Below are 27,202 nucleotides of genomic sequence, written 5' to 3' on the forward strand. Positions count from 1 at the left end.
GTGTCTCAAGAAGGCAGCAATCATCATGAAGGATCCAATCTTGGGACATGTCCTCTTTGATTTTTCGTTTAGAGATCAGGCCTTTCTGGCCCAATTAACCTACTAACCTGTATGTGTTTTGAGTGTAGGAGGAAACAGGAGCACCCGTAGGAAACCCACATGGACATTGGGAGAACGTATGAACTCCTTACAGATGTTGGCGGGAATTTCACCTAGGTGACAGGCGCTGTACACTGCTCGTTACAATAAAACCACAAGATATAGGAGAAAGGTTAGTCCATTCATCTCAGTGAGTCCGCTCTGCCATTCCATCATTGCTGATTCATTATCCCTCCCAACCCTATTTTGCGGCCTTCTCCCCATAACCTTTGACACCCTTACTAATCAAGAACTCGTCAACCTCCTCTTTAAAATTACCCAGTGACTTGGCCCCCACAGCTGTCTGCGGCAATGAGTTCCACAGATTCACCACCCTCTGCCGAAAGAAATTCCTCCTCATCTCTGTTCTGAAGGGATATCCCTCTATTCTGGTCCTGGATTTTCCCACTATTAGAAACATCCTCTCCAGATCCACTCTATCTAGGCTTTTCAATATTCAATAGGTTTCAATGAGATCCACCCTCATTCTTCTAAGCTCCAGAGCCATCAAACACTCAACATAGATCAACCATTTCGGTCCCGGGATCATTCTCATGAACCTCCTCTGGATCCTGTCCAATGCCAGCACATCCTTTCTTAGATAAGGGGCCCAAAACTGCTGACCAATGCCTTATAAAGACTCAGCATTACATCCTATTGTATTCCAGTCCTCTCGAAATAGGTGCTAACATTGCAGTTGCCTACCTTACAGCACATAGAGTAGTACAGCACAGAAACAAGCCCTTCAGCCCATCTAGTCCATGCCAAAACCATTCATACTGCCTACTTCCATCAACCTGCACTGGGTCCATAGCCCTCCATACTCCTACTATCCATGTACCTAACCAAACTTCTCTGAAATGTTGAAATCGAGCTTGCATGCACCTCTTGTGCTGGCAGCTCATTCCACACTCTCGCAACCCTCTGAGTGAAGATGTTTCCCCTCATGTTCCCCTTAAACTTTTCATCTTTCAACCTTAATAGTCATAGTCATAGTCATACTTTATTGATCCCAGGGGAAATTGGTTTTCATTACAGTTGCACCATAAATAATTAAATAGTAATAAAACCATAAATAGTTAAATAGTAATATGTAAATTATGCCAGGAAATAAGTCCAGGACCAGCCTATTGGCTCAGGGTGTCTGACCCTCCAAGGGAGGAGTTGTAAAGTTTCTTTTTTGTCCTGTAAATGCCCACAAGAAAATGAATCTCAGCAACATGGCGACATAGATGTACTTTGATAATATATTTACTTTGAATTGGAGGAAATCTGTTCAAGATGGAGCTGCGCTGCATGAGAACAACCTCCGCTGTGTCGCTGAGAACAAGAGGCAGCTGTGAAAGGAGAGACTGAACAACCAAAAGACCCAACTACTGACCCCAGTCACCACTTACTCTGCACCAGAATATGTGGGTCCCAGACTGGCCTCTCCAGCCACCTGGGGACCCACCAAGAGACACCCCATGAGGAGGATGCCAGACCCAGCCTGAGTGATCGTACCACTTTGGTTTCACTAGAACATGGTCTGCATCACTAGTTTCCGTAACGCAAAACGTAGAAGGTTACGGGGGGACGTGATAGAGGTATTTAAAATTATGATAGGGATAGATAAAGTTGATGTGGATAGGCTTTTTCCATTGAGAGTTGGGGAGATTCAGACAAGGGGACATGAGTTGAGAGTTAAAGGGCAAAAGTTTAGGGGTAACATGAGGGGGAACTTCTTTACTCAGAGAGTGGTAGCTGTGTGGAACGAGCTTTCCAGCAGAAGTGGTTGAGACAGGTTCGATGTTGTTGTTTAAAGTTAAACTGGACAGCTATATGGACAGGAAAGGAATGGAGGGTTATGGGCTGAGTGCAGGTCGGTGGGACTAGGTGAGAGTAAGAGTTCGGCACGGACTAGAAGGGCCCAGATGGCCTGTTTCCATGCTGTAATTGATATATGGTTATATATGGTTAAAATATATGGTTATATATGGTCAACAGCACGTGCATCAAGAAATGTGAGTTCAAAAAAAATTGAATTATTTATTAAATTCTTTCCATGTAATTTCTGTAAGAATGAATTTTATTATACATCTCAGATTTTTGGGTAGCAATTCACAAATTCTGTAAGGGCAATCATCGGTAATATGGGGGTCGCCTGTAAGTACTATGTTTCAACACGAGCACAAACTCCAAAGAGTTGAAGGTGGAAGAAAGTACATCAGTGACAGCCAAAATAATCTTTTTTTCTGTTAATTATTGTTAAAACTAGACTTATTTATTAATCAGAGTCTGATAGAGTATCGGTGAACTACAGCAGACAGAATTCATGACCTAAGTGACAAAGTCTGTGATGGAAATTGTATTGTTGCTTCTTCTAATGTTACTGTAGAGGTGCAAAGGAAATTTTCCCTATTGTCGAGGCTTTTGGAGAAGAAGTTTACCAGGATACCACCTGGATTAGAAGGCATGAGTTATAACAAGTGATTGGACAAACTTGGGTTGTTTTCTCTGGAGTGTTGGACTGAGGGGAGATCTGATAGAGGTTCCTAAGATTATGAGAGGCATAGTTAGATTAGACAGACATTATCTTTTACCCAGGGTTGAGATGAATAACACCAGAGGGCATGTATTTAAGGTGAAAGGAGATATGAGCAGCAAGCTTTTTTTTAGCCAGAGAGTGGTGGGTGCCTGGAATGAGCTGCCTGGTATGATGGTAGAGGCAGAAACGTTTGGGACTTTTAAGAGACATTTAGATGGACACATGAATGTGAGGAAAATGGAAGGATATAGACATTGTGTAGGCAGAAGAGATTAGTTTAGTTGGACATTTGATTACTAATTTAATAGGTTTGGCACAACATTGAGGGCTGAAGGGCCTGTTTCTGTGCTTTACTGGTCGACATTCCAATTGAGTAGCAAGAAGCATTCTGTACATTTCTCAATGGGACTAAGCAACCGTACTGAATTGCTTCAATCATAACCGCAATCAGATGTTTAATGATGGTGGGGCGCACAAAAGAAACTTCACTCCACTTGGGGACGGGTGAAGGGCGTCTGGTACTTAGGGTCAAAGGTTAACTTACCCACTGGTTCCAGCAAGCAAAAAAATTGAGCCATTTTTGTAATCTGATCACGCTGTACTAGAATCAGCCCATGGAAAGTGGCAAATCAAATTCACCTTTATTTATTTATTGATTAATTGATTGATTGATTGATTGAGATAAAGTGTGGAACTGTCCCTTCGAGCCCTCGATTAACCATAGCCTAATCGCGGGACAATTTTCACAATGTCCAGTTAACCTATTAACCATTATGTCCTTTGGAATGTGGGAGGAACCTGGAGCATCTGGAGAAAACCCATGCCTTCCATGGGGAGGACATACAGACTCCTTACCGTTGAGGTTGAACTTGAACTCTGATGCCCCAACCTGTAATAACGCCATGCTAACCGTTCCGCGACTATGGCACCTTTTCTCATTCCTGCCATCAGGAAGGAGGTACAAGAGCCTGAAGACCCACACTCAGTGATTCAGGAACAATCTCCTGCCCTCTGCCAGCAGATTTCTGAATGGTCTATGAATGCAACCCTGCTATTTTGCTCTCTTTTTGCACGACTTATTTAGTGTTTTTAAATATTTCTCAATTGTAGTTCCCTGAATTAATTATCTTCATTAAGTTCCATTAAGATATCTGAAGACCTGCCCTGGGCCAACATATTGATACAATTATAAAGAAGGCACAACAGTGGCTATGTTTCATGAGGAGTTTGAGGAGATTTGGTATGTCACCAAGACTCCAGCAAATTTCTACAGGTGTATCATGGACAGCATTCTAACTGGTTGCATCACCGTCTGGTGCGGAAGGGCCACAGTACAGGATCAGGAAAAGCTGTGGGAAGTTGAAAACTCAGCCAGCTCCATCATGGACACCAGCCTCCCACCATCGAGGACATGTTCAAATGACAATGCCTCATGATGGTGGCACCCATCATTAAGGACCCCCATCACCCAGGCTATGCCCTCTTCTCATTGCTGCCATCAGGGAGGAGGTACAGGAGCCTGAAGATGCACACTCAATGTTTTAGGAACAGATTCTTCCCCTCCACCATCAGTTTTCTGAATGGACAACGAACCAACTCATGAACACTACATGGTTATTTATTTCATAATTTCATAGTAAATTTGATGTCTTTTCACCACCCTGCTGCCACAAAGCAACACATTTCATATAAGTCAGTGATAAGAAACTCAGTTCTAATTCTGATTCTTCAAAAGTGGGTGAATCACCTATTATCAACACCTATGATGCCCACCAATTGAATTATCCATTAAGTTAGTTTCCCACAGTTCCATATGGAGACCAGTGTTTGTTTATTTAGAGATACAACGTGGAACAGGCACTTCTGGCCCAATAAGCCACACCACCCAGTAACCCACCTATTTAACTCAAGCCTAATCACAGGACAATTGACAATGACCAATTACCCTGCTAACCGGTATGTCTTTGGAATGTGAGAGGAAACCAGGGCACTTGGAGGACGTAAAACTTTTTACAGACAGCATCAGAATTGAATTTCAATAGGGTCATGTTAACTGCTATGTTACTGTGGCGCCCCAATAGGATCACTTAGATGTGAAGTGAGTCAAGGCATTGTACAGTTCTGGTCATCAAACTGCAGAATATCGTAGCAGTACCAAATGTGTGGAAGAGATTCACCAGGATGTTACCTGGAATGGAGGGCTGTACTTTTAAGGAGAGATTGGATAGGGTGTGTTTGTTCTCAGTGGACTGCAGGAGGCTGAGGGGTGACCTTAGAGACGTTTATAAAACTATGAAGGTTGGAGCCTCTGTCCCAGGGCAGGAGAATTAGGCGGCATGGTAGCATAGCGGTTAGTGCAAGTCATTATTGTGCCAGCTGTACGATTGGGGTTCCATTCCTGCCACGGTCTGTATGGAGTTTGTTTGTTCTCCCTGTGAGTGTGTGGGATTCCTATGGGTTCGTGGTATCTCCCCTCACTCCAAAGACATTTGCGTTTGCATTAGTGAGTTGTGAGCATGCGAGGTTGGCATTGGAATCATGGCCACACCTGGGCTGTGTTAGACGTTGATACAAAACGATGCAATTCACTGTATCTTTCGATACACTTGTGACAAATAAAGCTAATCATTATCGTTTTCCAGACAGAAGAACATTCTGAAAACATTTTCCTTTGAAAACTTATTAATGGGATCAGAGACATTTACCAAGCAGAGTGGCATTATGGAGAGAACAAGTCTTTCTTTTTTTGCCCTCTGCCTTCTATGTATGAAGATGCTTGATTAGAATCCACTTTAAAATCTTTCCAAAAGCAACCAAGCTGCTGCCTGGATGAGGAGAGGATATGCAAGCTACGACTTTTCTCTTTGGATCAAAGGAGGATGAGAGGTGACTTGAGAGAAGATAAGAGACACAGATGGAGCGGACAGCTAGAGACTTTTTTTCTAGGTCAGCAGTGTCTAACAGAAGGGGGCATAATTTTAAGGTGATGGGAGGAGTGTATGGAGGGGGGGAATGTCAGAGGTAAGTTTTTTTACACAGAGAATGGCGAATGCACAGAAAACACTACGGGGGGCGGTGATAGAGGTAAACATGTTAGGGGCGTTTAAGAAACTCTTAGATTGGCACATGGGTGAAAGAAAAATGGAGGGCCCTGTGGGAAAGATTAAAGATTTAAAAAATTAGCTTTATTTGTCAAATCTACATTGAAACTACAAAACGTGCAGTGGAATGTGTCGTTTGAGTCAAACCAAATCAGAGAGGATTGTGCTCGGCAGCCCGCAAGTGTCGCCACGCTTCTGGCACCAACCTTACTAACCCTAACCTGTATGTCTTTGGAAAGTGGGAGGAAACCCGAGCTCCAGGAGGAAATCCGTGTGGTCACGTGGAGAATGTACAAACTGCTCACAGGCAGCAATGGGAACTGAACTCCAAACAGCACTGCAAAGGGATGAGCTAACTACTATCCTACCATGCCACGTTACATTGATCTTGGAGTAGGTTAAAAGGTCGGCAAGGGACCTGTAGTGTGCTGTAGTGTTCTACGTTCTACGTAAATGACCTAGTTAATACTCCAGCACAGAAAGGAGGTTAATTATTTCAGAAGCAGTAGTAGATGTCACCGAGGAGGTGTGAACCCAGAGGTTGGAGAATTTGGGTAACTGGTTACAAAGTGTTCCAAAACAAGCGGAGAGATCAGACTGCAGTGATTTCAACAGGAATACTGAGTAAAAATGGGAAAAACTGGGAGCCCCAATGGCACAGCAGCTAGCATGATGCAATCACAGCTCGGGACGTCGGCGTTTGAAGTACGATTCTGACGTCCTCTGTAAGATAGCTTTCACATCCTTCTCATGAAGCGTGGTGCTCCAGTTTCCTCTCTCAGTCTGAAGAGGTAGCGATTGGAACTTGTCACTGTAAATTGTCCCGTGATTAGGTTAGGGTTAAATGGTCGAGTTGCTGCGTGGCACGACTTGAAGGGAAGGAAGGGCCTGATCTCTCAATAAAATAAAATAAAGTACTTGTCTCAATAAAATAACATAAAGCACTTGGAGAGAGCAATGCCCAGGGTGGTGGAGAATACACAGGAGATGGCATTTAGTAGAATCCTTCCTCAAAATGCTGGCACAGCAGCGATAGACCAGATAATCTACAGTATTGTCCTGAAGCCTGAACGTGGCTCCTACTTGTCCGATCTTCAGTTTCCCCGAGGCCCTGATTCTCAATCAAACATTCGCTTGGGAGAAGTTGAGGGCTCTGTCTCACCACCAGGTGAAGGTGAACCTGTAGAGGAACTCACAGGGTCTGGTAAGGAATCCTTTCACTATCTCCAGAGGCTGGTAGGACGTCTGGTAGCCCTTGCTCTCAATGTCCAGTTGGATGCAATGCAGGAGGTCCGAGATGGAAGGTGAAGCCTTCCAGGGTCCGAACTGTACCACTGACTCCTTGCCCGTGTCCAGGCTGTTCACTGCATCCTGGCACTTGGGAACCTCCTCCTCGTTCTTGACCAGACACACAATTACCGTGGAGTGCCTCGCGGCCACGGCCTCGGCCCTGGCCACCCGCACCATCACCTCGATGTTCTCCTGGTAGTTGGGCACCCTGGCCAGGAACTGCCGGCGTCCTACCACCTCACCAAAGAGCTTGGGGGAGTCCTCTAGCAGCTTGACCAGTGGCTCAATGTCATAGTAGACTGCCTCCTGGTAGACCTCCTTGGCCAGGTGGGGCGGCGGGTCTCTGCCCCGGAGGAAGTCCAGCACGTGCTGGAAGTGGGTGCCATCGCGGTCGATGAAGTATCTCCCGTCCGCATCCATCTTCGCCTTGGACTGCCCGTTGACCATCTCGGCCAGCTTGGAGCCCGGGAACCGATTTAGGGTACCAAAGGTGGTCCAGTAGATGTGGCCTCCGATGTTCAGACTCAGCACCGAGGATGCCTAAAACAACAAGGCCAACAGAGTTACAAGACCATAACATATAGGAGTAAAATTAGGTCATTTGGCCTATAGAGCCTGCTCTACCATTCCAACATGGCCGATTTATCATTCCTCCCATCTCATTCTCCCTGTAACCTTTGATGCCCCGACTCATCAAGAGAATATTGACCTCCGCTCTAAATATATTCAACGACCTGGCCTCCACAGCCATTTGTGACAATGAATTCCACAATTCACCACCCTCTGGCTAAAAACAAAACTTCCTCATCTCTGTTCTAAATGGACATCCTTCTATTCTGCGGCTGTGCCTTCTGGTCCCAGACTCCCCTGCTATAGGAAACATCTATCTAAGCCTTTCAACATTCAATAGTTTTCAAGGTGATCCCTCCTCATTCTTCAAACTCCAGCAAGTACAGGTCTAGAGCCTTCAAACACTTCTCACACATTAACCCTATTGATTTGAAGATCATTCTTGTGAACCTCGTCTGGACCTTCTCCAAGTGCCAGCGTATCTTTTCTTAGCTATGGGAGCCAAAACTGCTCACTATACTTTAAATGTGACCTAACCAATGCCCTATAAAATCCTCAGTTACTGGAGTGAACAAAGAGGGGCAATACTAGGGAGTGCTGTACCATGGGAGGGGCTGTATTGAGGGTCACACTATGGAAGGGGCAGTACTTAAAGAGGGTCACACTGTGGGAGGGGTGGTACTGAGGGAGGGTTACACTGTGGGAGGGGTGGTACTGAGGGAGGGTCACACTGTGGGAGCGGGGTACTGAGGGAGGGTCAATGAGGGAGGGTCACACTGTGGGAGGGGTGGTACTGAGGGAGAGGCACTGTGGGAGGGGTGGTACTGAGGGAGGGTCACACTGTGGGAGGAGTGGTACTGAGGAAGGGTCACACTGTGGGAGGGGTGGTACGGAGGGAGGGTCACACTGTGGGAGGGATGATACCGAGGGAGAGTCACACTGTGGGAAGGGCAGTACTGAGGGAGGGTCACACTGTGGGAGGGGTGGTAATGAGAGAGGGTCACACTGAAGGAGGAGTGGTACTGAGGGAGGGTCACACTGTGGGAGAGGTGGTACTGAGGGAGAGTCACACTGTGGGAGGGGTAGTACTGAAGGAGGGTCACACTGTGGGAAGGGCAGTACTGAGGGAGGAACTCACTGTTAGAGGGGTGGTACTGAGGGAGAGCCACACTGTGGGAGGGGTGGTACTAAGGGAGGGTCACACTGTGGGAGGGATGGTACTGAGGGAGGGTCACACTGTGGGAGGGGTGGTACTGAGGGAGGGTCACACTGTGGGAGGGGTGGTACTAAGGGAGGGTCACACTGTGGGAGGGGTGGTACTGAGGGAGGGTCACACTGTGGGAGGGGTGATACTGTAAGAGTGCAGCACCTCATCAATGACCTGTAATTGAGATCTCAGAAACTAACAGCAGACAGAGGCCCATCTGATAGACATCCCTGTGTGGGATCAATGCCAGCTCTCCAAAGTCTCAGCAACACCATAACAGACAGTTATAAAATATTGGACTGAGTTCAAGTGATTCACTGGTATTTAGGGCACTGAAGAGAGATTCTGGAAATACTTGATGCACAAGTCATATCGAGAGCAGGGTGCAGCTTGAGAAATTCCTTTGGAAATCACACATAATTGTTGTGCATACAGTGTTATCCTGCCTAGTATTTGTTAACACCTATTAGAAAATGTAGACATGTGATATTTTGGAATGCTGTGATAGTGTGGTTTACTTTTGTGTTGTGGTTACACAAGACTTCATGTCTGTTCAACTAGTTAGGCTGTATCTGGAGTATTACCTACAGTTCTGGTCGCCCCACTATAGGAAAGATGTTGAGGCTTTGGAGAGGGTTCAGAAGAGGTTTACCAGGATGCTGGCTGGATTAGAGGGCAAGTGGCACAACATGAGATTGGACTCTGGAGCAGTGGAGGCAAAGGGAGATCTGATAGTATGATCGAAAACCTGAGTATTATGCCTAAGCAATGAAGACTACAATGGGATGAGGGAGAATTTGGCTAGTGTAGACTGGGAACGCAGGCTATATGGTGGGACAGTTGAGGAACTGTGGCAGACTTTCGAAGAGATTTTTCATGGTGCTCAACAAAAGTATTTTCCAGCTAAAAGCAAGGACAGTAAGGGTGGGGAGAGCCAGCCTTGGTTAACTAAGGAACTAAAAGAAGGCATTAAACTAAAAGCTCGTGCATACAAAGTTGCCAAGAGTAGAGGGAAACTGGAAGATTGGGAAAACTTTAAAAAGCATCAAAAAACCACTAAGCAAGCAATAAAGAAAGGGAAGATAGATTATGAAAATAATATAATATAAAAATGGGTAGTAAAAGTATTTACAATTATATAAAGCAGTAAAGGGTGGCTAAAGTGAACGTACATCCCTTGGAGGACAAGAGGGGGGAATTGAGATTGGCTAATGAGGTAATGGCCGAGGCTTTGAATGACTATTTTGCGTCGGTCTTCATGGTGGAGGACGCATCTAACATGCCAAAGAAAGATGTTATGGATGCGATGGGAGACGAAGACCTTGATAATATAGCTATCGCTAAAGAGGTAGTGCTGAGCAAAATTGTGGGCCTGAAAATAGATAAGTTCCCTGGTCCTGATGGAATGCAACCCAGGGTACTGAAAGAAATGGCAGAAGTTACAGTAGAGGCTTTGGTGATAATTCACCAAAATTCTCTGGACTCTGGGCAGGTCCTGGCGGATTGGAAGAAGGTGGATGTCACACCACTGTTTAAAAAAGGGTGTAGGTAAAAGGCAGGTAACTATAGGCCAATTAGTTTAACATCTGTATTTGGGAAAATGCTTGAAGCTATCATTAAAGAAGAAATAGCAAGGCATCTGGAAAGAAATGGATCCATCAGGCAGACGCAGCATAGATTCAGCAAAGACAGGTCCTGTTTGACAAATTGACTGGAGTTCTTTGAGGATATGATGAGCGTAGTGGATAGAGGGGAACAGATGGACATTATTTACTTGTATTTCCAGAAGACATTCGATAAAGTGCCACATAAAAGACTTATCCATAAGATAAGGATACCTAGAGCTAGGGGTGGTATATCAGCATGGATAGAGGATTGGTTAACTAATAGAAAGCAGGGAGTTGGGATACATGGGTGTTACCCTGGTTGGCAATCAGTGATGAGTGATGTTCCGCAGGGGTCGGTGCTGGGCCCACAACTGTTCACGATATATATTAACGATCTGGAAGAGGGGATTAAGTGTAGTGTATCTAAGTTTGTGGGCATGTGGCCAAGTGGTTAAGGCATTCGACTAGCGATCAGAAGGTCGTGAGTTTGAGCCCCAGCCGAGGCAGCGTGTTGTGTCCTTGAGCAAGGCACTTAACCACACATTGCTCTGCGACGACACTGGTGCCAAGCTGTATCGGCCCTTGCCCTTCCCTTGGACTACATCGGTGTCATGGAGAGGGGAGACTTCAGCACGGGCAACTGCCAGTCTTCCATACACCCTTGCCCAGGCCTGCGCCCTGGAGAGTGAAGACTTTCCAGGCACAGATCCATGGTCTCATGAGAGTGACGGATGCCTTTATTTATTTATCTAAGTTTGCTGATGGTACTAAATTGAGTGGAAAAGCAAATTGTGCAGAAGATACGGAGAGTTTGCAGAGAGTTATAGATGGGTTAAGCGAGTGGGCAAAGTGCTGGCAGATGGAGCACAATGTTGGTAAATGCCAGGTCATACACTTTGGAAGGAAAAATGGAAGAGCAGATTATTAGATTATTATTTAAATGGTAAAAAAAATTGCAGAACTCTCCTATGCAGAGGGACTTGGGATTGCTTGTGCATGAATCACAAAAGGTTGGGCTGCAGGTGCAGCAGGCTATCAAGAAGGCAAATGGAATGTTGGCCTTCATTGCGAGAGAGATTGAATTCAAGAGCAGGGAGGTTATGCTGCAACTGCGCAGAGTATTGGTGAGGCCACACCTGGAGAACTGCGTGCAGTTCTGGTCTCCTTACTTGAGGAAGGATATACTGGCTTCGGAGGCGGTGCAGAGGAGGTTCACCAGGTTGATTCCAGAGATGAGGGGTTTAGACTATGCGGAGAGATTGAGTCACCTGGGACTGTATTCACTGGAATTCAGAAGGAAGTGAGGAGATCTTGGGGAAACATAAAATTATTAAAGGGATAGATAAGATAGAGGCAGGAAACTTGTTTCCACTGGTAGGTGAGATTAGAACTAGGGGACATAGCCTCAAGATTTGGGAGAGTTAACTTGGGAGAAGATGAAGAGGAACTGCTTTTCCCAGAGGGTGGTGAATCTATGGAATTCTCAGCCCAATGAAGCAGTGGAGACCAGGTTCGATAGATCTTTGCATAGTAGGAGAATTAAAGGTTATGGGGAAAAGGCAGGTAGGTGGAGATGAGTCCATGGCCAGATCAGCCATGATCTTATTGAACGGTGGAGCAGGTTTGATGGGCCAGATGGCCTACTCCTGCTCCTATTTCTTATGTTCTTATGATAGAGGTTTATGATAGACCCAGTGTGGGAGGTTGGGATTAGAGGCATTGCTTTTGTAACAAGCACACACTTAATGGGCCAAATAGCCTCCTCTGTGTTACGGCATATGGAACATTGAATGGTACAAAACAGCAATAGGCCCTTCGGCCCATCCTCTCTGTATTAAACATGTCAACTAACTCTGTCCGCACATGATCCATTTCCCACTATTCCTGCACGTTCAAGTTCAAAGTTCAACAGGGTCTTTTAAAAGTCTCTTAGGTACATGGAGCTTAGAAAAATAGAGGGCTATGCAGTAGGGAAATTCTAGGCTGTTCCTAGAGTAGGTTACATGGTCAGCACAACAATGTGGGCTGAAGGGCCTGTAATGTGCTATAGATTTCTATGCTCTAAGTAAATTTATTATCGAAATACTTATATGTCACCACATACTACCTCCAGCTTCCTTTTCTTGCAGGCATTCATGGTAGAAGAAATTAATACAATAGAATCAATTAAAAACTACCCACAAAAACTGGTTGCTACAGTAGTGTGAGGGTTAGCATGATGTTTTTACAGCTCGGGGTGTTCTGGAATTTGGAGTTCAATCCCAGCGCTGTTCTATAAGGAGTCTCTACGTCCTCCCTGTAGAATATGTGGCTTTCCTCCAGGTGTTCTGGTTTCCTCCCATAAGAGGTACTGGGGAGGTTAATTAGTCCTTGGTCATTGTAAAGTGTCCTGTGATTAGGTTAGGGTTACTCGGGTTTAATCGAAGGTTGCTGGGGTGGAGTGGCTCGGTGGGCCAGAAGGGTCTACCCCGTACTGTATCACTAAGTAAATAAAATAAATAAATATACAAGGACGGACAAATAAAAAATGTGGAAAAAAAGACAAACAGTGCAAATAAATAAACAAGCAAGCCCCTGGCAGACCGGTCCAGGCACCCATCACTCCACGAATAAAAAGCTTTACATCTATTGAACTTCCCTCCTCCCCCACCTTAAAGCTATGGCCTCTATTATTTGTCCTTTCTGTCTTGAGGTAAAGATTCTGACTGTCTACTATGCCCCTCCCAATCTTACAAACTTCTCTCAGCTCTCCACTCAGCCTCCAGAAAAAAACAACCGTAGTTTGTCCAACCTAATTGCTAATACTCTCATATCCAGAAAACATCCTGGTGTTTTTTTGCTTTGTTAAATGTGTTTTTTATGATCACAAGGCAGTTCTTGACTCCAAGAACTTCAGGTGCTGCAGGACTACCCTGTCAGTGCGTGAGGATGAGGCCTCAAGCCGCAGGCTTGCCTGCTACTGCGCTCCAGGTGGGGAGACACTGGAGACAGTGTAGCATGGCGTCTGTGCTCAGCTGGGTGTGGCCTCTCCCATCAGTGCTGCCCTCCAGTGTTCGATCGGTGAATGATAGGCTGGATTGCGTGCGTCTGCGCACAGCTGGGAGACTGTACCATCAATTTGCAGGATATGTCACTCAGGGGCTTGGATTTTATATGAGCTTCTTTGCATGATTTTTTTTTTGCTCGCTATTTTGAATGTGCTGTGTATGCTTTGCAACTTGGTGCCAGAGGAACATGGTTTCGTTAGGCTGTATCAATGCATGGTGGAATGATAATTAAACTTGAATTTGATTCGATTTGATGTTGATTTTGGTGAACCTCTCCTGTCCCCTCTCCAAAGCATCAACATCTTCCTGTAGTGAGGCAACCAGGAATGCAAACAGAACTCTGAGTGCAGACTAACCACATTTTTTACATAGGTGTTACATGACTTCCTAATTCTTCTACTCAATATCTTAAGAAATAAAGGCAAGTATGCTGCACACTGAACAAAAGTCCCTGCTTTTCATAGTTACAAGAGAAACAGGCCCTTCGACCCACCGCGTTCAGCGAGAATCCTTGCCGACACTAATCCCATTTCCAATTGGTTCATCACCTTCGTTACCTTGACAATTCAAGTGGCTTCCCGAGACTTAAATTTTGTGAGAGCCTCTTTCTCCATCGTCCTCTCAGGCAGTTGTAATATAGGTGCAGCCAGCTAGTGCACAGAAAGATCTCAGACCACTTTTAAATATGGTGAGTGGTTTGGGCCCTTTATCTAAGAACAGGCACTGATTTTGATGATAGTGGATGTGAGGTAACATTGGCCCCAGAAAAGATCTCCCATCATTCCTGTGCAACAGTATCCTGAGAGAGTTTATACCTCACCTGGAATACAGCACGCCTTCGGTGCTGTTCTGAGCAACTAATATACAGTATATACAGTGCCTATAAAAAGTATTCACCCCTTTGGAAATCTTCATGTTTTAATGTTTTACAACATTGAACCACAGTGTATTTAAGTCGGCTTTTTTGACAGAGGTCAACAGAAAAATAATATTTTGTGTCAACGTGAAAACAGATCTCTATAAAGTTATCTAAATCAATTACGAATATAAAACACAATATAATTGATTGTACAAGTATTTATCCCCTTCAAGTCAGTATTTAGTAGATGAACCTTTGGCAGCAACTACAGCCCTGAGTCTGTGTGGATAGGTCTCTATCAGCTTTGCACACCTGGACACTGCAATTTTTCCCCATTCTTCTTTACAAAACTGCTCAAGCTCTGTCAGGTTGCACAGGGATCGTGAGTGAACAGCCCTTTTCTTCCAGGATTTCCCTGTATTTAAACGCAAACAACAGGAATTCTGCCGATGCTGGAAATTCAAGCAACACACATCAAAGTTGCTGGTGAATGCAGCAGGCCAGACAGTATCTCTAGGAAGAGGTGCAGTCGACGTTTCCTGACGAAGGGTCTCGGCCTGAAATGTCGACTGCACCTCTTCCTACAGATGCTGCCTGGCCTGCTGCGTTCACCAGCAACTTTGATGTGTTTCCCTGTATTTTGCTGCATTCATTTTACCCTGTACCTTCACAAGCCTTCCAGGGCCTGCTGCAGTGAAGCATCCCCACAGCATGATGCAGCCACCACCATGCTTCACGGTAGAGATGGTGTGTTTTTGATGATGTGCGGTGCTTGACTTATGCCAAACGTAGTGTTTAGTCTTAAGTCCAAAAAGCTCAATTTTGGTTTCATCAGACCATAGACCCTTCTTCCAGCTGACTTTAGAGTCTCCCACATGCCTTCTGCTAAAATTTCATGTGAGCTTTTCTCACAACCTCACTCTCCCATAAAGCTGTGACTGGCGAAGCACCTGGGAAACAGTTGTTGTGTGTGCAGTCTCTCCCATCTCAGCCACTGAAGCTTGTAACTCCTCCAGAGTTGTCATAGGTCTCTAGGTGGCCTCACTCACTAGTTCCCATCTTGCACAGTCACTCAGTTTTCAAGGACAGCCTGTTCTAGTCAGATTTACAGCTGTGCCATATTCTTTCCAATTCTTGATGATTGAATTAACTGTACTCCAAAGGATATTCAGTGATTTGGAAATTTTCTTGTTTCCATCTCCTGACTTGTGCTTTTCAAAAACCTTTTACAGAGTTGCTTAGAGAGTTCTTTTGTCTTCATGGTGCAGTTTTTGCCAGGATACTGACTCACCAGCAGTTGAACCTTCCAGATACAGGTGTATTTTTACTACAATCAATTGAAACACCTTGACAGCACACAGGTCTCCAAAAACAGATCTCCATTTAACTAATTATGTGGCTTCTGAAACCAATTAGCTGCATCAGTGATGATTTGGTGTGTCATATTAAAGGGGTAAATACATATGCAACAATTATTTTGTGTTTCATATTTGTAATTAATTTACATCACTTTGTAGAGATCTGTTTTCACTTTGACACAAAAGAGTCTTTTTCTGTTGACTAGTGTCAAAAAAGCCAAATTAGATCGACTTTGATTCAATGTTGTAAAACAATAAAATATGAAAACTTCCAAGGGGGCTGAATATTTTTTATAAGCTCTGTATATAAAAAGGGGGGTGCACGGTAGCGTAGTGGTTCACACAAAGCCTTACAGTGCTAGCAATCACTGATCTGGGTTCAATTCCCATTGCTGTCTGTAAGGAGTTTGTACGTTCTCCTCGTGACCACGTGGATTTCCTCTGGTGTTCCAGTTTCCACCCACAGTTCAAAGACGTATGGGTTAGGGTTATTGACGTGTGGGCATGCCACATTGGTGCTGGAAGCACGGCTACACTTGTGGAATTCATTGCCCCAGGCGGCTGTGGAGGTCAAGTCAATGGGTATATTTAATTCAGAGGTTGATAGATTCTTGATTGGATCAGCCATGATGATATGACAGAGTAGATTCAATGGGCCAAATAGCCTAATTCTGCTCCTGTATCTTATGGATACTTGTGTTTGCCCCCAGCACGTCCTTGGACAGTGTTGGTCATTGACGCAAACAACATACGTCACTGAATGCTTTTATGCTTCATGCGCATGTACTTTGATAATAAATTAACTTCAAACCTTGAAATAAAGCTGATAATAAAATAGGCATCCATTAGTCTTGCGAGACCATGGATCTGCGCCTGGAAAGTCTTCACTCTCCAGGGCGCAGGGCTGGGCAAGGTTGTATGGAAGACCGGCAGTTGCCCATGCTGCAAGTCTCCCCTCTCCACGACACCGATGTTGTCCAAGAGAAGGGCATTAGGACCCATACAGCTTGGCACCAGTGTTGTCGCAGAGCAATGTGTGATTAAGTGCCTTGCTCAAGGACACAACACACGTTGCCTCGGCTGGGGCTCGAACTCACAACCTTCAGATCGCTAGTTGAATGCCTTAACCACTTGTCTGATAATAATAATAATAATAATAATAATAACAACAACAACAATAATACATCTCTCTGAATTTCAGTGCTCAGATCCCAGGAATGAAACTTAAATCCACAAGCTATTGAAGTGAGAATGGTATTTCCACAGATGACGTCATCTCAAGTGAACACACATCTCTTTCCCTTTCTCCCACTCTCCTCTCCTGTCCCCCTCTCTTTTTACACTTTCCCTTTCTCTCTCTCCTCCTCCCACCTCTCTCCCACAGCAACTGTCTTCCCCTCCCCTCCATCCGCTCTCTCTTTCCCATCCCCATCTTTCCCCACTCTCTTCCACTCCATCTCTTTATCCCCTCTCTCTCTCTTCACCCCCTCATCCTTTCCCCTTCCCTCTCTCATCTCTCTCCCCTCTCTTTCCCCTCCCCCCTCCCTCTCTCTTCCCACTTCCTCTGTGCCCGTCTCTCTCGCTCTCTCCCCTTTAGGCCCCCCACCCCAGCATCTAGTGTCATCACTTGGATAGAAAGTCCAGGGTCCTACCATGAAGTCAGAAGCCCACGCGAGAGGGGAATAAAGACGCCACACCCAACCCCGGCCAAACATGCAGCTGAGGGCAGAGGTTTCAGGTGTGGTGTGGTGGGGAGGATTTAACTGGACAGCCTCTTTGTGCAGATGGCTGTGGGTACATGGATCTGCCAGGGGATGTGGATGAGGCAGGTACAATAACAAGTTGCAAGACATTTGGAAGGACATGGATCAGAAAGGTTTAGAGGGATATGGGATAAATGATGGGCAAATGGGAGCAGTGGGATGGGAACTCAGGCCAGCATGGACCAGTTGGGCCAAAAGGCCTGTTGCCCTGCTGAACAATTGAGTGATTGATTCTGACCCCTCTGCCATCACCCGTCCCCGATGTTAGCAAACACTTCGCAGGGGGAGGTTTCAGTCTGGGACGGGTGGAGGAGTAGAGAAGCAGGGGAGAGCAGAAAGAAGGGCAGAGGGAGGGAGGAAGAGAGAAAGGATCAGAGGCAAAATGAGAGGGGTAGGGGGAGAGAGAGAGAGGGGGACGGAAGGGGAGAGAGAGGTGTGGGGGAGAAGGGGAGAGGGAGGTGTGGGGGAGAAGGGGCAGAGAGGTGTGGGGGAGAAGGGGGAGAGAGGTGTGGGGGAGAAGGGGAGAGAGAGGTGTGGGGGAGAAGGGGGAGAGAGGTGTGGGGGAGAAGGGGGAGAGAGAGGTGTGGGGGAGAAGGGGAGAGAGAGGTGTGGGGGAGAAGGGGAGAGGGAGGTGTGGGGGAGAAGGGGAGAGAGAGAGATGTGGGGGAGAAGGAGAGAGGGAGGTGTGGGGGAGAAGGGGGAGAGGGAGGTGTGGGGGAGAAGGGGGAGAGGGAGGTATGGGGGCAAAGGGGGAGAGAGGTGTGGGGGAGAAGGGGAGAGAGAGGTGTGGGGGAGAAGGGGGAGAGAGGTGTGGGGGAGAAGGGGGAGAGAGAGGTGTGGGGGAGAAGGGGGAGAGGGAGGTGTGGGGGAGAAGGGGGAGAGGGAGGTGTGGGGGAGAAGGGAGAGAGAGAGATGTGGGGGAGAAGGGGGAGAGAGGTGTGAGGGAGAAGGGAGAGAGAGATGTGGGGGAGAAGGGGGAGAGAGGTGTGGGGGAGAAGGGGGAGAGGGAGGTGTGGGGGAGAAGGGGGAGAGAGATGTGGGGGAGAAGGGGGAGAGAGGTGTGGGGAGAAGGGGGAGAGGGAGGTGTGGGGGAGAGAGAACGAAGAGGAGGAGGAGGAGGAAGTAGGAGATGGGAAACTCGCCGCTACAAGGTTAAACATGAACCGTTTTCACTCACATTGTGAGAGGATCCCATACTGGATCTCGGGGTCCCTCTCGAGCCGGTGGAGCTCATACCTTTCCCCGGGTGGGTGAGCAGCTCTGCCGCTGTCCGAGCGGTGGAATGAGGCTCCGCTGCCCAGGAATTCGAACGTCAGTAGTCAGGTGCAGGAGGGCGGGGACAGCCACAACTTCACAGTGACAGGTAGTTCAGGTAGAGAACGATCTGTACTACCGGCCCCAGCTACTGATTAACTTCATTAGGTCGAACGCGGCAGTACAGTCCACAATATTGTGCCGGACCTTTAACCTAATCTAAGATCAATCTCACCCTTCCCTTCTACACTCAGATATATATTTTATCATCCACTCACGTATCTCCGTGGAGCGCAGTGGCCGGAGAGCAGCATCGGTCGTCGGGGACCCCCACCGTCCAGGCCGTTTCTCGTCTCGCTGCGGCCATCGGGGAGCAGACACAGGAACCTCAGAACTCACTCCACCAGGTCCAGGACCAGTCACCGCCCCTCAAAAGTCAGGCTCCCGAATCAGAGGGGAGAGCTTCACTCACCCGCATCTGAACTGATTCCACAACCTACAGACTCACTTTCAGGGACTCTACAACTCATGTTCTCAATATTATTTATTGCTTATTTATTGATTTGTTTCTTTTATATTTGCACAATATGTTGTTAGTCAGTCTTTGTGTGTACTGTATGTGTGGTCTTTCGCTGATTCTATTGTGTTTCCTCGATTTACTGTGACTGCCCACAAGAAAATAAATCTCAGCGTTCTATATGGTGACAAGTATGTACTTTGATAATAAATTTACCTTGAACTTCGAAGACTCTTTAAAATGTCCCTAATGTATCTTCCTCTACCGCTACCCCGGTAAGATGTTAGCCACACCCACCACTCGGTAAAATACCTACGACATCTCCCCTATACTTTCTTCCAATCAGTTTAACATTATGCCCCTGGCGTTAGCTACTTCTGTCCTGGGAAAACATTTCTGGCTGTCCACTCTCCCAATCCCTCTCAAAATCTTGCACACCTCTATCATGTCACCGCTCATCCTCCCTCGCTCCAAAGAGAAAAGCCCTAACTCGCTCAACCTGTGATCATAAAATCTGCTCTCCAATCCGGGCAGCATCCCGGTAAAGGGTGGCGGGGTGGAGATATATCTCTACCAAGGGAGTTGTAAGACACTCCTTCCCTCTGCTAGCCTGTAGATATCCCTTGGACAAAGTGTAGCAGCTGCTTAGCCCCCAATCAGGGTCATGTGAAGCCACGGGAGCAGGTGGTGGATGGTCGTATGAACAGCCGGTGCAGACCACAAGTCCTGGTCATGCGACCACTGACGCCAGGCAGATAATCTCTGAAGAGTATTGATAACGGCTGGGGTCACCCATCTTGTAAAGACACTGCCCAGAAGAAGGCAACATCAAACCACTTCTGTAGATAAATTTTTTGAGAACAATCATGGTCATAGACCACAATCACCCATGTCATACAACACCACACATAATGATGATGATCCTGGTAAATCTCTTCCGCACCGAAGGTCAAATTAAAATTTTTATCATATTATGTAGATGTCATCATATACGAGCTTGAGATCATTTTTCTTGCGGTTATTAACAGGAAAATAAAGAATTACAATACATACATAAACTATGTAAGCTATATATAAATAAAGATTAACAAACAACAAAATGTGCAAAAAGAAAGACAAATTCCAAAATGGCTAAATAAACTCATCCTTTCTGTCCCCACAATGTCCGTATCCTTCCGTTTCATGTATAAGTCTTGTGCTTATCTAAGAGACTCTTAAATGCCTCAGTTGTATCTGTCTCCGCTGCCGCCCCTGCCAGCAGACTCCAGCCACCCAGCACTCTTTCAACCTACCCACTGTCACAATGCATGCTCTCTGGTATTAGATATTTCAACCCTGGGAAAAAGATACTGGCTGTTTATCTATGAATCTCGTAATCTTACAAGTGTGATCGCGGGACTGTCACAGCAGGAGGAGGAACCAGGGGCTCGGGAGAGCGCTGACTGCTGGGAAACAGCTGAGGAGCTGAGGTGAGTGTACTTTAAAAGGAGTGTGGTGGGCAACTGAAGGGTTAAACAGAGTGTTGATTAATTGATTAAAGGGAGTGAGTACTTGAGATAATTGGCAGGGACAAATAAAAGGAGGGGTAACTGAAGAGGAGCGGCCAGTGTGTGAGTGGCTCAGGGTAGGGGTGGAGCTTTGAAGCTTCAGTGAGCAGAGGCTGAGGACGAGCCTGCTCCCAGTGAGGTAAGGCCGGGTAAGTTCCTTTAATTAATTAAATTAACTTAGGAGTAGGTAATGGAGGCAGCAGTTAGGGCAGTTGAGTGCTCTGTCTGCAGTATGTGGGAAGTCAGGCACAGCACAATTGTCCCTGATGACTACACCTGTAAAAGGTGCATCCAGCTGCAGCTCCTGACAAACCGAGTTAGGGAACTGGAGCTGGAGCTGGATGAACTTCGGATCATTCGGGAGGCAGAGGCAGAAATAGACAGGAGTTACAGGGAGACAGTCACCCCTAAAAGCCAGGATGCAGGAAGCTGTGTGACTGTCAGGAGAGGGAAGGGGAATAGACAGAAAGAGCAGAACACCCCTGTGGCCGTTCCCATCAATAATAAGTATACCGTTTTGGATACTGTTGGTGGGGACGACCTACCAGGGACAAGTTGTAGTGGTCACGTCTCTGGCACCGAGACCGGACCCTCAGCTCAGAAGGGAAGGAGGGAAAAGAGGAGAGCAGCAGTAGTGACAGGGGATTCAACAGTTAGGGGGACAGATAAGAGGTTCTGTGAGAGAGATCGAGAATCCCAGATGGTCTGTTGCCTCCCTGGTGCCAGGGTCCGTGATATCTCAGATCGAGTTCTCGGTATTCTCAGGAGGAAGGGTGAGCAGCCAGATGTCGTGGTCCATGTAGGGACCAATGATGTGGATAGGAAGGAGGAGGAGGTCCTGCAAAAAGAGTTTAGGGAGTTAGGTGCAAAGTTGAAGGACAGGACCTCCAGGGTTGCAATCTCAGGATTGCTACCCGTGCCACGTACTAGTGAGGCTAGAAATAGGAAGATAATGCAGCTGAATACGTGGCTAAGGAGTTGGTGCAGGAGGGAGGGCCTCATGTTTCTGGATAATTGGGCTTTGTTCCAGGGAAGGTGGGACCTGTTCCGACGGGACGGTTTGCACCTGAACTGGAGGGGGACTAACATCCTTGTGGGTAGGTTTGCTAGTACTGCTCCGGGGGGTTTAAACTAGATTTGCAGGGGGAGGGGAACCAGAGTGTTAGAGCAGATAGTGAGGTGGAGGAGGATAAAGGTCATGCAAAAACTGCATGTACAGACAGAAATCAAAGGTTTGTACATGATAGAAATGTTAGAAATGTTCTTAGGTGCATCTGTTTCAATGCAAGGAGTATTATAGGTAAGGCAGATGAGCTCAGGGCACGGATTGGCATGTGGGATTACGACATTGCTATTAGTGAGACTTGGTTGCAGGAGGGGCAGGACTGGCAGCTTAATGTTCTCGGGTTCTGTTGTTTCAGAGGTGATAGAGGGGGAGGGATGAAAGGGGGAGGAGTGGCATTACTAGTCAGGAAAAATATCACAGCTGTGCATAGACAGGACAGCCCGGAGGGCTCATCTACAGAGGCCATATGGGTGGAACTGAGGAACAGGAAAGGTGTGACCACACTAATAGGGTTGTATTATAGACCGCCCAATAGTCAGAGAGAATTGGAGGAGCAAATCTGTAGAGAGATAGCAGACCGATATAAGAAACAGAAAGTTGTAATAGTAGTGGATTTTAACTTTCCACATATTGACTGGGACTCCCATACTGTGAAAGGGTTAGATGGTATGGAGTTTGTCAAATGTGTTCAGGAAAGTTTTCTAAATCAATATATAGAGGTACCAACGAGAGAGGATGCAATATTTGATCTCCTATTAGGGAAGCAGACAGGTCAGGTGACAGAAGTATGTGTAGGCAAACATTTTGGATCCAGTGACCATAATGTTATTAAAGTTAATTATGGATAAGAATAGGTCTGGTCCTTGAGTTGAGGTTCTAAATTGGAGAAGGGCCAATTTTGTGGAAATGAGAAAGGTTCTAGGAAGAGTGGATTGGGATAAGTTGTTTTCTGGCAAGGATGTGTTCAGTATGTGGAAGGCCTTCAGAGGCAAAATTTTGAGAGTGCTGAGTTTGCATGTTCCTGCCAGGATTAAAGGCAAAGTTAACAGGCATAGGGAACCTTGGTTTTCAAGGGATATTGGTGATCTGGTTAAGAGAAAAAGAGAGGTGTATACCAGGTATAGGCAACTAGGAACAAATGAGGTACTTGAAGAGTATAGAAAATGTAAGAAAATACTAAAGAAGGAAATCAGGAAGGCAAAAAGAAGACATGAGGTTGCTTTGGTGGATAATGTGAAGGTAACCCCGAAGGGTTTCTACAAGTATATTAAGAGTAAAAGGATTGTAAGGGACAAAATTGGTCCCCTAGAAGATCAGAGTGGTCATCTATGTGTGGAGCCTCACGAGATGGTTGAGATCTTAAACACTTTTTTTGCATCAGTATTTACTCAGGAAACTGGCATAGCGTACATGGAAGGAAGGGAAACAAGCAGTAGTGTCATGGAACATACAGAGATTAAAGAGGAGGAGGTGCTTGCTGCCTTACAGTGAATAAAGGTAGATAAATCCCCGAGCCTGACATGATATTTCCTCGGACCTTGAGAGAGACTAGTGTAGAAATTGCAGGGGCCCTGGCAGAAATATTTAAAATGTCCTTAGCCGTGGGTGCGGTGCCGGAGGATTGGAGAGTAGCTCATGTTGTTCTGTTTAAAAAAGGCTCCAAAAGTAAACCAGGTAATTACAGGCCAGTGAGCCTGACATCAGTAGTAGGTAAATTATTGGAAGGTGTTCTGAGAGATCGGATATACAAGTATTTGGACAGCCAAGGTCTGATTAAGGATTGTCAACATGGTTTTGTGTGTGGTAGATGGTGTTTAACGAATCTTGTGGAGTTTTTTGAGGAGGTTACCAAGAAAGTAGATGAAGGAGAGGCTGTGGATGTTGTCTACATGGACTTTAGTAAGGCCTTTGACAAGGTCCCACATGAGAGATTAGTTCAGAAGGTTCAGACACTTGGTATCCATGGAGAGGTTGTAAACTGGATTCGAAATTGGCTGTGTGGGAGAAGACAGAGTGGTAGTGGATGATTGCTTATCAGACTGGAGGCCTGTGACTAGTGGTGTGCCTCAGGGATCTGTGCTGGGACCATTGCTGTTTGTTGTCTATATCAATGATCTAGATGATAATGTGGTAAATTGGATCAGCAAGTCTGCTGATGACACTAAGATTGGAGGCGTTGTGAACAGCGAGGAAGGCTTTCAAAGTTTGCAGAGGGATCTGGACCAACTGGAAAAATGGGCCAGAAAATGGCAGATGGAATTTAATGCAGACAAGTGTGAGGTGTTGCATTTTGGAAGGACAAATCAAGGTAGGACATACACAGTAAATGGTAGGGCACTGAGGAGTGCGGAGGAACAAAGGGATCTGGGAGTTCAGTCAGATACATAATTCCCTGAAAGTGGCATCACAGGTAGACATAGTTGTAAAGAAGGCTTTTGGCATCCTGGCATTCATAAATCAAAGTATTGAGTATAGGAGTTGGGATGTTATGGTGAGGTTGTATATAACATTGGTGAGGCCAAATTTGGAGTATTGTGTGCAGTTCTGGTCACCTAACTATAGGAAGGATATCAGTAAGATTGAAAGAGTGCAGAGAAGATTTACTAGGATGTTGCCGGGTCTTCAGGAGTTGAGTTACAGGGAAAGATTGAACAGGTTAGGACTTTATTCCTTGGAGCATAGAAGAATGAGGGGGGATTTGATAGAGGTTTACAAAATTATAAGGGGTATAGACAGAGTAAATGTGAGTAGGCTCTTTCCACTTAGATTAGGAGAGATAAATACAAGAAGACATGACTTTAGGGTGAAAGCGGAAAGGTTTAGAGGGAACTTCTTCACTCAGACTGATATAAGAGCCTTGCTATTTCTTCTTTAATTTCTTCTTCAAACATTTTCCCAACTACAGATGTTAAACTAACTGACCTATAGTTAAGCAACACACCTATAGTTACCTGCCTTTTGCCTACACCCTTTTTTGAACAGTGGTGGACATTCACCATCTTCCAATCCATCGGGACCTGCCCAGAGTCCAGTGAATTTTGGTAAATTATCACTAAATTCCCAACCAATACCTCTGCCATTTCTTTCAGTACCCTGGGATGCATTCCATCAGGACCAGGGGACTTGTCTAACTTTAGGTCCGCAAGTTCACTCAGCACTACCTCTTTAGTGATAGCCGTTGTATCAAGGTCCTCACTTCCCCTTGCGTCCATATCATCTCTCTTCGGCATGTTAGGCATGTCCTCCATCATGAAAACCGACACAAAATAGTTACTCAAAGCCTTGGTCATTTCCTCATTACCCAATATCAATTCCCCCTTCTCATCCTCCAAGGGACCCATATTCACTTTGGCCACCCTTTTCCACTTTCTATAATTATAAGAACTTTTACTGTCTGTTTTTATATTTTGTGCTAGTTTATTTTCATAATTTATCTTCCCTTTGTTTATTGCTTGCTTAGTGGTTCTTTGTTGCTTTTTAAAGTTTTCCCAGTCTTCCAGTTTCCCTCTACTCTTCACAACTTTGTATGCACGAATTTTGCCTTAACAGGCTTCGGCATGAACAGACGGAGGCACAGTTAAGAAGAGGCAAGCCTTTTCCTTTTTTGGTATAGAGTAGTCAGGATGGAATGCTCCTCCTGTCAGTTGTGGGAATTTGGGATACCTGACACTTTTCCTGATGACTACATCTGCCGGAAGTGCACCCAACTTCGGCGCCTGACTGACCAGGTCAGGGAGTTGGAACTGGAGTTGGATGACTCAAGATCACTCAGGAGGCTGTAGGTATTATAGATGAGACTCTTGAAAGGTGGTCACACCCAGAGTGCACGCTTCGGACAGAGATGGGTGACCTCCAGGAGAGGTATTGGGATTAAGAAGTCAGTACAGGATTCCCCTGAGCCCATACCCTTCAGCAACAAATATACCCCTTTGGATACCGCTGGGGGCGGGGGGCAGGAAATGATCCTTCAGATCTCAGCAGCATCGGCCAGGCTGGTGGCGTCGTGGCCAGCTTTGAGCCTCAACAGGGAGGGGTAAAGTCAGGCCATCTGGTAGTTATAGGGGATGATAATTAGAGAGACAGAAAGGAGATTCTGTGGCCTCAAAAGAGACACAAGGATGGTGTGTTGCCTCCTGGGTGCTAGGGTCCATGATGTATCAGAACAATTGGAGGATATTCTCAAGGGGGAAGGTGAGCAACCAGAGGTCATGGTGCACATTGGCACCAATGGTGTAGGCAGAAAAGGGAAAGAGGTCCTACGCAGTGAGTATATAGAGCTAGGAAAGAGGCAGAAGAAAAGGATATCCAAGGTAATATTCTCCAGGTTACTCCCTGTACCATGGGCTAGTGCAGGTAGGAATAGGGTGATAGTGTGGATGAATAAGTGATTGTGGAGAAGGTGCAATGGACAGGGTTTCAAGTTCTTGGATCATTGGTACATCTTCTTACACAGGGTGGCCTGTATAAGAGGAACAGGTTGCACCTGATCTGGAGGAAAACAAATATCCCAGCTGGGAGGTTTGCTGATGCTGTTCGGGAGAATCTAAACTAGTCATGCAGGGGGCTGGGGACAAGAGACCCCAGGTGTAAGGGAAGGGTCAGACCATAAGGCAGATGTCAGGAAAAGTATTGAAAGGCAAAATAACTGGAATGATGGTTTGAAGTACGTACATTTTAATGCTAGGTAAGGGTGATGAACTTAGAGCATGGATCAGTATGTGGAACTACGATGTTGCAGCCATTACTGAAGCTTGGTTGAGAGAGGAACAGGAATGAGTGATTAATGTAACAGGTTTTCAAAGTTTTAGAAAAGATGGAGGAGGCTTCTGTCAGTCGGGGTCGACCATGGATATAGCATCCTAGCTGTCTAGATACGGAAGCCTGGGCAGTATGATATGGAGATCAAGCTGTTGCCCATGTAACAGGCTTCCCCTCTCCACACATCTGATGAACCCAAAGGAACAGCAGAGACCGATACAGTTTGGCACCAGCAGTGTTGCAGGAGTTGCCAGTCAGCGTTGATCTCAATGTAGGACTGCCTTAGGGACTCCAGGTCTGGATTTTTCCCCTCTGGGTTTACTCCCGAAGCCTCCCCTATGAGTGGGTATATCCACAAGGCAGCGGAGGTTTGAGATCAGAGTTTTCCTTCTCTGAGATGAGCTGCCAACCACGGCTGACGAGCTCATCTTCCTGCAGCGAGTGGTTTTCAGGTGCCAGTAACCCGCTTTTGCCTCTCCTCCTGCCAATAGAAATGGTTCTGCCGGGCTTGGTAGCTAAGCCGCACATGAAGGCTGGGAGTTGGACTTGGTTGTCAGAGGCTATTTGAGGCGTATGCCACTGGGAGCATTTAA

At 46.1% G+C, this 27,202-nt stretch overlaps 1 protein-coding gene across 2 annotated transcripts; it reads right to left on the reverse strand.

Annotated features, from left to right (window-relative positions):
- Positions 1 to 1,162: 1,162 nt before the first annotated feature.
- On the reverse strand, positions 1,163 to 19,098 carry kctd14 (potassium channel tetramerization domain containing 14). 2 transcript variants are annotated; one of them, XM_063054686.1, is made up of 2 exons: positions 19,000 to 19,098; positions 1,163 to 7,596 (listed from the first exon to the last, which is right to left on the reverse strand). In XM_063054686.1, the coding sequence occupies exons 1-2, from the start codon at positions 19,033 to 19,035 to the stop codon at positions 6,925 to 6,927; spliced, it is 708 nt and encodes a 235-aa protein (XP_062910756.1). In that variant the 5' UTR covers positions 19,036 to 19,098; the 3' UTR covers positions 1,163 to 6,924. The 2 variants fall into 2 exon arrangements, with proteins under 2 accessions (XP_062910756.1, XP_062910754.1); XM_063054684.1 differs by lacking the exon at positions 19,000 to 19,098 and adding an exon at positions 18,645 to 18,759.
- Positions 19,099 to 27,202: the final 8,104 nt, after the last annotated feature.

Source organism: Mobula hypostoma, chromosome 7, assembly GCF_963921235.1.
Source record: "Mobula hypostoma chromosome 7, sMobHyp1.1, whole genome shotgun sequence".
NCBI lineage: Eukaryota > Metazoa > Chordata > Chondrichthyes > Myliobatiformes > Myliobatidae > Mobula > Mobula hypostoma.

Coding starts and splice junctions, on each gene's coding strand:
- kctd14 (XM_063054684.1), bottom strand. CDS start 18,701: ATGAGCTCCACCGGCTCGAGAGGGACCCCGAGATCCAGTATGGGATCC. Junction 7,597..18,644: donor GTATGGGATCCTCTCACAAT/GTGAGTGAAAAC, acceptor TTGTTGTTTTAG/GCATCCTCGGTGCTGAGTCT.